Here is a 13,742-nt window from a genome sequence, read left to right on the forward strand (position 1 = left end):
GAGTTTCCAACCCCTTCTTGCTCTATAGCAACAAAAGGTAATTCTGTATTTCTTAGTGTCAGTCCCAGTCATACTTGGATAGTAGATTCAGGTGCCTCCGATCACATGACAAGTGAATCTACTTTGTTCTCTTCATATAGTCCATGTGCAGGTAATCAAAAAATAAAAATCACATATGGTTCTTTTTCAGCCATTGTAGGTAAAGGGTCGGTTGTGTTATCTCCAATGTTAACTCTTAAAAATGTCCTTCATGTTCCAAATTTATCTTGTAATTTAATGTCCGTCAATAAATTAGCCCAAGATATAAATTGTCAAACTAATTTTTTTCCGATCTCACTGTGTCTTTCAGGATTTGAACTCAGGGAAGATGATTAGCAGTGCTAAGGAGAGTGGAGGACTCTACTACCTTGACATTGGATATGCATCATAACTACCTTAAAAAACAATAAGTTCCTGCTTTGAGTCTTTTTCTGTTTTGAATAATAAAGATGACAACATGATGGTATGGCATTTAAGATTAGGTCATCCTAGTTTCCATTACTTAAAACACTTGTCTCCTAAGTTATTTCACAGTAAAAACCTTTCTTCGTTTAAATGTGAAGCATGTGAGTTTGCAAAGCATCATCGTTCCCATTTTTCAATACAACCTTATAAACCATCAAAACCTTTTTCTATTATTCACAGTGATGTTTAGGGCCCTAACCGTACAAGTACATCCTCTCTCAAAAAATGGTTTATCACATTTATAGATGACCATATAAGAGTATATTGGGTGTACTTGTTAAAGGGGAAATCAGATGTTTGTCAGGCTCTAAAGATTTTTTTTTCAATGGTGCAGAACCAATTTCAAACAAATATCCAAGTCTTTAGAAGTGATAATGACAAAGAATATTTTAACACTATCCTGAGTGATTTTTTTTCTAAAAAATGGGATTATACATCAAAGTTCATGTCATAATACTCCTCAAGAAAATGGAGTGGCCGAAAGGAAAAATAGACAGTTACTAGAGGTTGCTAGAGCTCTACTTTTTTTAAATAAAGTACCAAATTATTTGTGGGGCAAAGCTGTTTTAACAGCTGAATATTTAATTAACAGAATGCCCTCCAAGATTCTAAATTTTCAAACTCCTATTAATGTCTTTAAAGAATGTTTTCCTAGTACTCGTGTTTTAACTGATTTGACTTTAAAAGTCTTTGGTTGCATAACCTTTGTTCATGAACATAAAAATGTTGGAAAACTTGAGTCACATGCTATAAAATGTGTCTTTGTTGGATACTCCCCAACCCAAAAAGGATATAAATGTTTTGATCCAAAAAATAAGAAAATGTTTGTCATTGTGAATGTTACATTCTTTGAAAATAAACTTTTCTTTTATGACACTCATCTTCAAAGGGGGGAGATAAACGAAGACTCGTCTTAAATTGAGGACATGAGTTTTTTAAATAATTTATCTCTGCCAGTATCACAAAATTATGAGATTTTTAAACCTGCACCAACAAAAAATGGCCATGATTATTTATCTGATCCTACTCCTGTTATGAGTAAGCAACCTTATGAACCCGAACCTACATTTTCTCTTGTAGAAAACAATGAGAATCCTAAAAACGATGATAATGATGATCTGATTGAAATGCCACAAAATAATGGGTCACTTCAACAAAACAAATTTGAATTAGGAAACAGGACTTAGAAAGGAAAGGTTTTTGTGAAAAAGCACCATAAAGGAAATGACCAGTCCACATCTCAACACTGCCAGGAATTTGAATCGGGGAATGATCAATTTCCTAACATAAGAAAAGGTAAGTCTATCTCTGTTTCTGAGATTCGTACTTTGTATCCTGATATAGATGATCATGTTTCCATTAGAAAACATGTCAAATCTTGCACTAAACATCCCATGTCCAATTATATCATATTCAAATTTGTCTTCATCTATGTCTGCCTTCACTTTAAAATATTCTAGTGTAGAAATTCCAAACAGCGTATAGGTTACTCTAGAAATTCTAAAGTGGAGGGAAGTTGTACTTGAGGAGATGAAAACTCTTGAAAAGAACAAAACTTTGAGTGTTACGTCACTACCAGATGGCAAGAAGACAATTGGATGCAAATGGGTGTTTACTGTGAAGTATAATTCAGATTGGTCAATTGAAAGGTACAAGGCTCGCTTGGTGGCTAAAGGCTTTACTCATACCTATGGTATAGATTACTCAGAGTCATTTGCTCCTATTGTAAAATTGAACACTATCAAAATTTCTTTTGTCTCTTGCTGCTAACATGGATTGGCCTTTGCATCAGTTAGATGTTAAGAATGCATTTCTTAATGGCGATCTAGAAGAAAAAGTATATATGGACATTCGTCCGGGCTTTGAAAACAAATTTGGATCAAATGTGTGCAAACTAAATAAGTCTTTGTATGGATTAAAGCAGTCCCCTAGAGCTTGGTTAGAAAAATTCACAGTCCATGAAGAAACAAGGGTACATCCAAGGATAGGTTGATCACACCTTGTTCACAAAATTCTCCCACGATGGGAAAGTTGTTGTCCTGGTTGTTTATGTTGATGATATTGTCCTTACTAGAGACGATACAGTGGGAATGACAAGAGTAAAAGATAAATTGGCAGTAGACTTTGAAATCAAGGACCTGGGATTCATGATATATTTTCTAGGTATAGAGCTTGCTCAGACAAAAAATGGTATTGTGGTTTCACAACAGAAATATATTATAGACTTGTTGAAAGAAACATGAATGAGTGGATGTCATTCTGCATATACCCCTATGGATCCAAATGCTAAACTTTGGGGAGAAGGTAATGTTTCTGTTGATACTGGGAGATATCATAGATTGGTTAGGAAACTGATTTATTTGTCACACACTCGACATGATATTGCTTTCTCAATTAGTGTAGTGAGTCAGTTTATGCATTCTCTTTCGAGGAACATCTTGAGGCAGTCTATAGGATACTGAGATATTTGAAGGGAAATCCTGGAAAAGGATTACTTTTTAAGAAGACTGGTGAAAGAAATGTGTCTATCTTCATCGATGCCGATTGGGCAGGTTCAGTCACAGATAAAATATCAACCTCTGGATATTGTACATATGTTTGGGGTAATCTTGTGGCATGGAGGAGCAAGAAACAAGGAGTTGTAGCAAGGAGTAGTGTAAAGGCCGAGTTTAGAGATATGTCTCAAGGTATTTATGAAGGATTATGGATCCTTATAGTTCTAGAAGAACCTAAGATGAAAATCGAGCTTCCATTGAAATTGTACTCTAACAATAAAGCTGCTATTAACATAGCTCATAATCCAGTTCAACATGATAGAACCAAACATATCGAGATTGATTGACACTTTATAAAGGAGAAGTTAAATGCAAGAATCATATGTCTACCCTTTGTGACTTCAAGTCAACAAACTGCGGATATCCTGACTAAAAGTTTGGCAACACCTACTTTTGAGTATTTGATAGACAAGTTGGGCATGATAAATATCTATGCACCAACTTGAGGGGGGGGGGGGATATATTATTTCCGGTTTTATCATTGCCTTTAATACTATCTTTATTTTTCTCTATTCTCCATTAAGGCTAACGTTGACGAATAATACTATCAATTGTAATAATTGTATCTTCACTATATAAACCAGCCTAAGGCTGACGAAAAAAATCTAACAGCTTTTACCTATTTTTTCCAATAGTTAATTATATGTTAATGAATTAATTTCTCTTTTAATTATTAATTTGTTTAATGACTGCATCGATTTCACTACATTATGATTTCAGAGTTTAAATTCAATTTAGCTTTAGAAAATCGTCTGGATGCATAAATTTTTGCTCAACTTCTTATAAGTGATTCCAACATGAATCCACTGTAAGTTAGCTTAACATAACGCTAAATTCAGTTTTCTTTCGATTTTGGTTAGTTTCCGGTTCCGTGGATTACTCTTGGGTCGTCTTACAATGAACTCCTCCTTTTTTGTGCTTGCATTTACTTGTTTGTTGGACTTGTATTTTAATCGCTTTATTATATCTCTATTCAACAAAACGTACCCCCATTCCCATTACGTGTAATAATTTTACCGTTTTTTTTTCTTATTACGCTAGTTAATTGCTAATTCAAGATTAGCGTAAAATCAATCATTTTCAAAAAAGAATAAAAAATTAAGCGCCCGATCCAACGACGAGTGATTTTATCAAATGAAACCACTTCAATCCATTTCCACTCTCCCAAATTCTCACACATTCCACTTTCAATCATTTTCAAACTCTTAAACCATTCTTCATGAATCACAAATAAAAACTTGACCCAACGTCAAGTTTTCTTTTCTCAAGCAAATAAAAAATGATTAACCATTAATAACTTTGACCTTTTTCATAATAAAATGGAAGGAAAGAACTATCTAGATGTAAAATCCAGTCATAGTTCCGAGTGTTACACCCAAGTCGTAAAAGCTTGCAAATCATAAATATTTTACTTCCAACTCAAAAATATATCAAACACATTAAAATCATTTTTCCTTTTGACATTTAATTAAAAAACCTTTTCACAAACAAAAGATGTTTTCGTCTCGAGATGATGCAAAACAATGCTTCGTTCACAATCGTGTGAGTTGAGATAAGTGACATTTTCTCGTGAATGTTGATATGTAGAAATTCATTCAATGTGATGCAAATGCCTGCTCCTCACTTGTTTTGGGTAGCAATCAATGTTTTTCCGTCGATTAATACAAAATAACTTTCACTAAAATCGACCGACAAAGAAACATTTTCTACCAAAAACTACGTAGCCTTGAGTTCTCCATCGCCATCGGAGATACGCAGAAGTGAGATTAAAAGTATCGTCACACACTCTAATAAAAATAAACCTTTTTGTCATATTCATTTTCCTTTTAATAACTTGAGAAGCCTAACACCTCAAACTAATACTAACACACATAACTAACCAAATGGTTCCCGTGAGGGGTGCTAATAACTTCCTCTTGCATAATCAACTCTCGAACACTTATTTGGTTGCGACGACCATATCAGAATCGTTCTTTTATAGGTTTAACCCATATGTTCCCTTTCCCTCTTTGGGAATAAATAAAGTTCGATGGAGACTCTATTTAGTCCATCCCGCGAGCGTGCGATTGTGTTTCGCGAGCGTCATGTTCTCATTTTTAAGGTACGGCAAGAATACTGTAAGGTATGATGCACGTAAGTGGTTTTTTTTAGCTTTTAACCCACACAAGTGGTTCTATAAATAAAACTCTTGCGCAAAAGCTTTTTCACTTGATGAATTTTTTTTAACTCCCTCTCTCCCCCCCTCTTTCTCTCTCTCTCTCTCTCTCTCTCTCTCTATATATATATATATATATATATATATATATATATATATATATATATATATATATATATATATATATATCAAGGTCTTCACTCATAACAACTAGTATTTAGATTAAAGGGATTTTATTCATGTGTACTGAGTATAGACGTTGTTCTTTGTTCAACACTGGTGATTATTGATGCGGTGTTTCGCAAGTATACGAACGCGTCAGAGTAATATAAAAGATTGTCGAATCCACAGAGACCAAGTGTCAATCTATCATTATCTATTGTTATGGTGTTTATCAAAGGCAATCAAAATAAGTGTTTTTAGAGTGGGCAATGAAAAGTAAAGTATTGAAATAAATTTAATTAATAAAGACAGGGTCGAATGTAATTCACACAATCAATTAATAATCCAAGTACTTGCTAGTAGAGCTACTTATGGGAAATGTTTCCTACTTTGAAAAGAACTAATTTAACAGGAACTGTCGCTTTCGCGTATTCAGAACCGAGTTGTACTCCCTAATCAAACCCTCTTATTGTCACTTATAAAAAGGTGCGCATTGCGTTAGAGTAGTAAACCTATTTTTAAGAAATATAGTATCTTGACTAAGTTGAAAAGTATTATAACCTGGATTTCTTAACCAAAAGAGGTTCTCACGAACCAGACTCTAAACTTATAAACGCGTCCGAAAATAGTTTTAAAATCTCTTTTCTTCTTAATGTTAAAAACTCCTAATGAACTAAACAAAGCGCTTTCGCTGTTTTTGAAATAGTTAAAAATAATTAAGTTTAGATAGACGTTGGACGACATTCGATCTTACCCAACGGAATTGAAGTGCGGGAAAACTTAAGTTGAAAGTTAAAATAGCCCTTAAGTGTTTCTACAAACAATTGTACGAATTACTGATTCAATTATGATCCTTACATTCTAACCTTATAAACTTAGCTAGACATGGTAAAGTAAAAGTGCATTAAAATAAATAAAAGTAGTGTGAGTGCGGAAAGTAAATAAAAGTAGTGCGAGTGCGAGAAATAAATAAAAGTAGTGCGAGTGCGAGGAAATAAATAATTTAAAGCGAGTGCGAGGAAATAAATAATTTAAAGCGAGTGCGAGGAAATAAATAATTTAAAGCGAGTGCGGGGAAATAAATAATTTAAAGTGAGTGCGGGGAAATAAATAATTTAAAGCGAGTGCGAGGAAATAAATAAAAGTAAAGCGAGTGCGAGGAAATAAATAAAAGTAAAGCGAGTGCGGGAAAATAAATAAGATAAAGACAAGTAATAAATACCTGCTCCAATCGGAGGGTTGAATAAATTGCAAAGCGGAAATGAAAATGGCGGCAGGATTAACTTCCTTCCAATGTGCTCCAAACTCGATTACAGACTCTATCACATACTCGATTACACAATTGTGGTAACACTCCAATGCGAAGCGGTTACCACTTTATAATACTGAATATATGCCTAAGTGAAACAAAGTTGCTCTGAGTTTGCCTCTGCTCTAAGTTTGGATGATTGTAAAAGTGAATTCGAGTTTCTATTTATAAGCAAGTAAAAAGATGGAAATGACTTGGATGCCCTTCAACTTGAAAATGGGAAGGAAAAACTTTCCTCTTGTGGCGCCCGCCACAAGCTTGGACACGTCATGTCAGGGTCTATGGCGCCAGCCATGGGGTAGGCTACAAGAACAAAATGCTGAATTTTAGGGTTTTTGGCTCTTTTTCGCTCCTTTTCTCGATCGGGGCTCCGATTAAAGTAAAAACCTGAAAACAAAGAAAAACATAGCAATAACAGAACAAAATGATAATAAAACAACTAGAATGCATGTGAAATCGGAGTCGAAAATACGGTAAATTTCAGGGTTATCAAACTCTCCCACACTTAAACCTTTGCTTGTCCTCAAGCAAAACATTAAAAAGCTCATAAAAGAAAATTTGTGTAAACGAGTGCTTCAGGTAAAAATTCCAAGTTCAAGTCGGGATGCAGTGATATGTACTAACTGAGTGAACTAAGGGTATCATGATGACACTAATCCGCAAATACAGATATAAACTTCATTCCTATATTAACCAACCCATATTATCCCATAACACCTAGGCCCGCCTCTTCATCTCTTTTTGTGTCCTTTTCATTCAGGCGCAATCACATTAAGCCCGTTATCCGTACATGCTTCATAGTAGAATGGCCTGTTAGTGATTATGATCTGAGCATGGGGTTTCTGGCACATAAACATGTGTAAACCCTTTTATTGGACCCAACTGTAGTTGTGGGGGATCGGATCGTAATCCGCCCTACCGAGTTCAGTGCCAGATACCTCTGAACCAACTAACAGTGGGTAAGTTTTTCTTTTTCTTTTTCTTTTTCTTTTTCTTTTTGTAGCAATTTTTTACAATTCTTTGGTTTAAATGACTTTGTGAGGGTCACCTATACCGGAGTTGCCTTTTTGCTTTCTTTTATTTTTTTGTTTTTCTGGATCATTCACTTATTTGCATCGGTCCCCTACATAGAGGATGCGTAGGCCGGAGCTGACTGCTGAGATAAACTACTGAGGACTTATACGAAAATGATGATTAAGGCCATGGTATATGGGGTTTCGGGAATGGTTCCTATATTTATGAAGTCTATGGTGCTAAAATAATACTGATGTTTCACAAAGTTCTCCCAAGTCACCGCATCCTTACTCAAAACATGTCTTTAAAACCTGAAAACTCTCGGAATAACACTATTTTCTTTTGTAATTTTTTTTATGGGGCTAAAGGTATGGGGAGGTAGGATTGTACTAAAGATATACTATATTTGGTGACTCGTCAAACTCATGCATTATACTAAAAAGCAAAATAAACAACTAAAAGGAAATAACAATAAATAAACTATCTAAAAACAGTAAAGAAAAAGCGATAAAGGAAAAAAAATGAGAAAGGTAATAAAGAAAAGACGATAGAGTCTCCTCCCACACTTAAATCGAACATTGTCCCCAATGTTTCGAATTAAGATAAGGGAAGAGTTACCTGACAACCTATTGCTGACCACTAGTGCCCTCGCCATCCTGAGGTGGACGACGGGATCGGGTACGACGACGGTCTCTCTGATCCATCCTCGCCTGCAGGGCATCCTGAGCGGTCCTCACTGCTCGAAGGTCACCTAAAATGGTACCCTAAGTGGCTTCAATGAGTGCCATGTTCTGACGGTGGTGGTGTTGCTAACGGGCTTGTGTATCTGTGATCGTTTGTAGAGACTGTAGAACAGTGTCGTAGGACATGTCTGTCCTCCGCTGCGACTCTTGCATGAAGCGCATGTTATCCGCCATTTGTTGCTGGATGGTAGAGAGTAGGTCGTCACGCCTTTGCTCTCTAGCCATGTGGTCACGCCACATCTCCTCTGTAATATAGAAGTCGGGAGTGGTACCTGCAGAAGAAGAAGATGGTGCGGTGTGTGGTGGTGAAGGATGATGGAGGGACACACGGGGTACGGGAGATCTCTCTCTCCGATCATATTCATCATCAGTGTCATGTCCCGCCTCATCAGGAATGTTAGGAGGAAGATGACCCAAAACAGGTGGGGCATCTAAAGCGAAGGTCCAATTCCTTTCATCTCGTACATCTGTACGTCTAGAGCACGGTAAAACAACAGATGGGATGGCTACACCATGAACCATAAGCATATAGCCTCCTTCTCTCCTCGAGCGGCACAATTTCATGTCTCTCAGAAATTTTAGGTTAATTGTGCGAGGAGGTAAGGGGTCTAGGGTAGCCATCTCATTGTTCAGGTTAAGTGCCCGAGCAATAGATGTAATCAATCCACCAAAAGAAACCGGTCCCGCTTTATTCAAACTTAAAGTCATATGAGCAAGCATGAACGGGACCGAATTAATACGTCTATTTGTGAGGCTTCCTTGTAAAAATAGAAGCTCTCTAGCATTAACCTTATTTGGATTCTCCCGACTAAAAATAGTGCATGCCAATAAATATCTAAAAACTCTGATGGCGGGGTTATGGATAATTGAGGCAAGAACTCCTTCAAAAGAGTTTATGGAAGTGTTTGATAAATGCTCCCAGAAGGAAAATACCTCAACAGACCATTCGAAATCCAAAGGGGGCTCACAAATAGCACTGTCCCCATGAGGGATTCCTAACAAGTTGGCTAGTTCGTCGGTACTGAATTGGTATTCAACAACAAACATTCTAAATTTGACAGTACCAACTGTGCTAGCAGTGTTAGGGTTGACAATATAAATTAAGGAACTCAAAAATTCAATTGTCAACCGCTCATAGGTAGGTTCTTTATTGGAAAAGAAATTATGCAAACCTAAATTATCTAATAAATGAAATATGCTATGATAGATACCTAAAGTGTAGAGACAGTTTTCGTCAACATACCTTGTCGGGAGGATTTCCCGATTTTGCAACCGTTCAATAATTTTTCTTTGTCGATCCCCCGGTTTCCCTCCTCGAAGAATGAATCCGTTAAACTCCATTTGAAAGCTCTTGAGAAGTGATGAAGAAGATGAAGTGGTTTGTGAAAAGGTTGGATTTTTACAAAATCCGACGGATGAAATCGAAAATGGAAATTGGAATAATGATTTGTGTGGTGTGGTGTGGTGGTTAGAAAAGTATGAGCTTTTTGTGGGTTCAAGGATGTTTTTCCAAGGTGAAAAAATGGGTTTGGAAGGTTGTAAGTTGCAAAAATGGTGAAGAAAGGGGTTCTGCCCCGACCTTTTACAAACGTTGTGGCGGGCGCCACAGGGTCTATGGCGGACGCCACAAGGCAAAATCTGGCTGGGCCGGATTTTGGTCCTTTGGCTTGGGCTTCTCTTGTCTTTTGGCTTTGAGGGGTCCGGATAGCATTTGTCTTGTGATTTTCCTAGTATCTTTGACTTGCATAATTTTATAAAGATAAAAACAAAAAATAAAAATGAAACTGAAACAAAAACAAAAATTAAATATAAATAAATAAATAACTGAAAAATTAAAATGCAAATAAAATAAACATAGAACATATATAGATAAAAATAGAAATACTAATGTATAAATTTTATATAATATTCCAAATGCGATAATATAAGATGAGTTATGTAAATACGAGAAATATAAAAAGGAGATAAAATAAGATTAAATGGTGAGATCATATAGTGGGGATGTCATCTTCCTGAGAGGAACCACGGAGCATGGCTACTTCTTGCTTGAGCTCTGCAATCTCCTGATATAGACAGTCGACTTCAGTAGCATGGGTGAGATCAGACACTCCCATTTGTAAAGTGAGGTCTGCCACCTCCTGTCTAAGCGTTGCGATCTCTCTACGACACTCAGCAATCTGAGTGCGGATGTCGGGTGTCTGCAATGAAAGATTATTAGAGAAAACAGTGATTCTGGGAGATGGTGGTGTAGGCGTGTATTCAGCAATGGGTGGTGATCTCGGTTCCTCGACGGTCTCTCCCTGGCCCTCCAGAGCATAACTCCAATTCGCTGGATCATGCACACTGGTCAGCATAGGATCTGGCAGTGTAAAACAGTGAATAGCCTCACTGTCGACTAGCAATCGAAACTGACATGGGTGGAAAGAAGCTCTCCTCATCAACCCTCTGGTCAAACAGAAGTCGATGTTCATGGTAGTGTACCCACAGTAGGTCCGAAGATGTAACAGCTTGCGAGACAGACCTAAAGCGATAGCAATCTGCATGATGATTCCGCCAACATGGATGACTCCTTCGGTAGATCTGGAGATACCGCTGAGACTGTATAACAAGAAGTTCCCACATGCGACTGGGCGAGACTAGGATGCACAAAATAATAGGAAGATCTCCTCTTCACTCAGTAGTGTCTCTGCATCCGACCTTCCCAGGAAGGAATGTGCTAATATCATCTGAAAGTATCTGAAGGCAGGGTTATGTATGACATGAGACAGCTGCATAGATGGATCCTGGCTTCCGCGACCCGATATATCACTCCAAAACTTCTCAACCTCCTTACCCAGGAAATATCCCATAGGTGTCTTCGGGATAACATCATGAGTGGTCTGGAAACCCAATAAGTCGCCGAACTCTTTCTGGCTGAAGGAGTACTCAACCCCGAAAAGCCTGAAAGCAGCATACCCATCTGGTCCAGAATATGGGTCGTAGTCGAATGAACTCAGGAACTCCAAAGTCAGGTTCCTATATGTGTTACTCAAGTCATCAGCAAACTCATCCCAGTGAAGCTGGTGGCTAAGGAATCGGATACTCGGCTCGATACCCAGTGCCTCCATACACTGCTGATCAGGATAACGTGTGGGTGCCATAGGGCGCTGATATAAAGCAATGTAGCGCTCCCTCTGAGCATTACCTCTATAGGCCACGTGCATGTCATCGAAATCCTGCATCCTGTAAAAGTTAAGAAAGTGATCCTGAAAATACAAACCATTCAAATCTTAGTCTTAATGCAAAATATGATAAAATAAAATAAAAATAAATAAATGCGAAAAAGTAAAATGAAAGAAAAACCATGGGTTGCCTCCCACGCAGCGCTTGTTTAACGTCAATAGCTTGACGATTAGAATTTATACACCTGTAGTAGTAGGAATCGGTGGATCAATCAGGGTGTGGCTCGAGTAGTATGCCAGAATGTCTCCTCCTTCGTAGAGCTTCAGTCTTTGTCCATTTACAATGAATGGACTACAGGTATCGTTCTTGATTTCTACGGCTCCGGATCTCAGAATCTTGGATACTTCGAAAGGACTGGTCCATCTTGAACGTAGCTTTCCAGGGAAGAGTCGTAACCTATAGTTAAAAAGGAGAACAGGATCGCCTATATTGAAATTTTTCTTTACTATTCTTTTGTCGTGATAGGCTTTTGTCCTCTCTTTATATATTTTTGCATTCTCGTAGGTCGATTGCCTAAGTTCTTCTAATTTATGAATGTCTAGGGTACGCTTTTCTCCAGCGGCTAGGTAGTCTAAATTCAAAGTTTTAATAGCCCAATAGGCCTTATGCTCTAATTTGAAAGGTAAGTGACAGGATTTTCCATAAACTAGTTGATAAGGAGTAGTTCCTATAGGGGTTTTGAAAGCGGTTCTATAGGCCCATAATGCTTCTTGAAGCTTCTGAGACCAGTCTCTCCTATAAATAGAAACAGTTTTCTCTAGGATTTGTTTTATCTCCCTATTAGATACTTCTACTTGGCCACTAGTCTGTGGATGGTATGGTGTTGCTACTTTATGCCTAACTCCATATTTTCTTAAAAGTTTGTCAAATATTCTCGATATAAAGTGTGATCCTCCATCGCTTATGACTAAACGTGGTGTTCCAAATCTAGGGAATATATAGTTTTTAAATAATTTGATTACTACCCTAGTGTCGTTTGTGGGTGCAGCTATAACTTCAATCCACTTAGACACATAGTCTACAGCTACTAAGATATACCTGTTTCCTAAGGATGGTGGGAAAGGTCCCATGAAATCTATACCCCATACGTCAAAGAGTTCTACTTCCTGAATGTTTATTAGAGGCATTTCATCACGTCTTGAAATGTTTCCAGTGCGTTGGTATCTATCACACTTGACAATGCAAGCATAGACATCGCGCCACATGGTAGGCCAGAATAGGCCAGCTTGAAGAATCTTGGCGTATGTCTTAGAGGTGCTCGCATGTCCACCATAAGGTGCAGAATGACAATGCTCGATAATATTATTTACCTCTTCTTCTGGAACGCAACAGCAAAAAATGCCATCTTTACCCCTTTTGAAAAGGAGCGGTTCGTCCCAATAGAAGTTTCTCACATCGTGTAAGAATTTCTTCTTGCGGTGGTAGTCAAGATCAGGGGGTACTATATCAGCAGCTAGGTAATTAACGAAATCTGCATACCAGGGTACGTTACTTATTGCTAAGGAATTTTGAGGGTGCTCATAAGGATCTAGGTTATTATCTTCAATGGTTTCTACTTTAACTATCAATCTATCATAGGCGAAATCATCATTTATGGGTACTAGTTCTGGTTTTAGATGTTCTAGCCTAGAAAGGTGATCGACTACTACATTTTCAGTGCCTTTTTTATCTCTTATGTCTAAATCAAACTCTTGTAGTACTAGAATCCATCGGAGTAACCTGGGCTTGACATCTTTTTTACTTAATAGGTAACGAATGGCAGTATGATCGATGTAAACTATAATTTTTGCTCCTACTAGATAAGATCTAAATTTGTCTATAGCGAAAACTACAACGAGTAATTCTTTTTCAGTTGTTGCGTAGTTAAGTTGGGCAACATCTAGGGTTCTACTGGCATAATAAATGGCATGTAATTTTTTATCTTTCCTTTGTCCTAGAACGGCTCCAACTGCATAATCACTAGCATCGCACATTATCTCAAAAGGTTCCGACCAATCAGGTGGTTTCATAATGGGTGCAGATACTAATGCTTGCTTTAAAAGATTAAATGCGTCATTACATTTTTCATCAAAAATGAA

At 37.4% G+C, this 13,742-nt stretch overlaps 1 protein-coding gene across 1 annotated transcript; it reads left to right on the forward strand.

The window, feature by feature from the left end:
* The first annotated feature begins 2,275 nt into the window (after nt 1-2,275).
* On the forward strand, nt 2,276-3,346 carry LOC127096083 (secreted RxLR effector protein 161-like). The gene is made up of 2 exons (XM_051034703.1): nt 2,276-2,341; nt 2,903-3,346. Exons 1-2 carry the CDS (start codon nt 2,276-2,278, stop codon nt 3,344-3,346), a joined length of 510 nt encoding a protein of 169 aa, XP_050890660.1.
* Nucleotides 3,347-13,742: the final 10,396 nt, after the last annotated feature.

This window comes from Lathyrus oleraceus, chromosome 6 (genome assembly GCF_024323335.1).
Source record: "Lathyrus oleraceus cultivar Zhongwan6 chromosome 6, CAAS_Psat_ZW6_1.0, whole genome shotgun sequence".
Lineage (NCBI taxonomy): Eukaryota > Viridiplantae > Streptophyta > Magnoliopsida > Fabales > Fabaceae > Lathyrus > Lathyrus oleraceus.

Coding starts and splice junctions, on each gene's coding strand:
- LOC127096083 (XM_051034703.1), top strand. CDS start 2,276: ATGGATTGGCCTTTGCATCAGTTAGATGTTAAGAATGCATTTCTTAAT. Junction 2,342..2,902: donor ATGGCGATCTAGAAGAAAAA/GTATATATGGAC, acceptor TTTCTCAATTAG/TGTAGTGAGTCAGTTTATGC.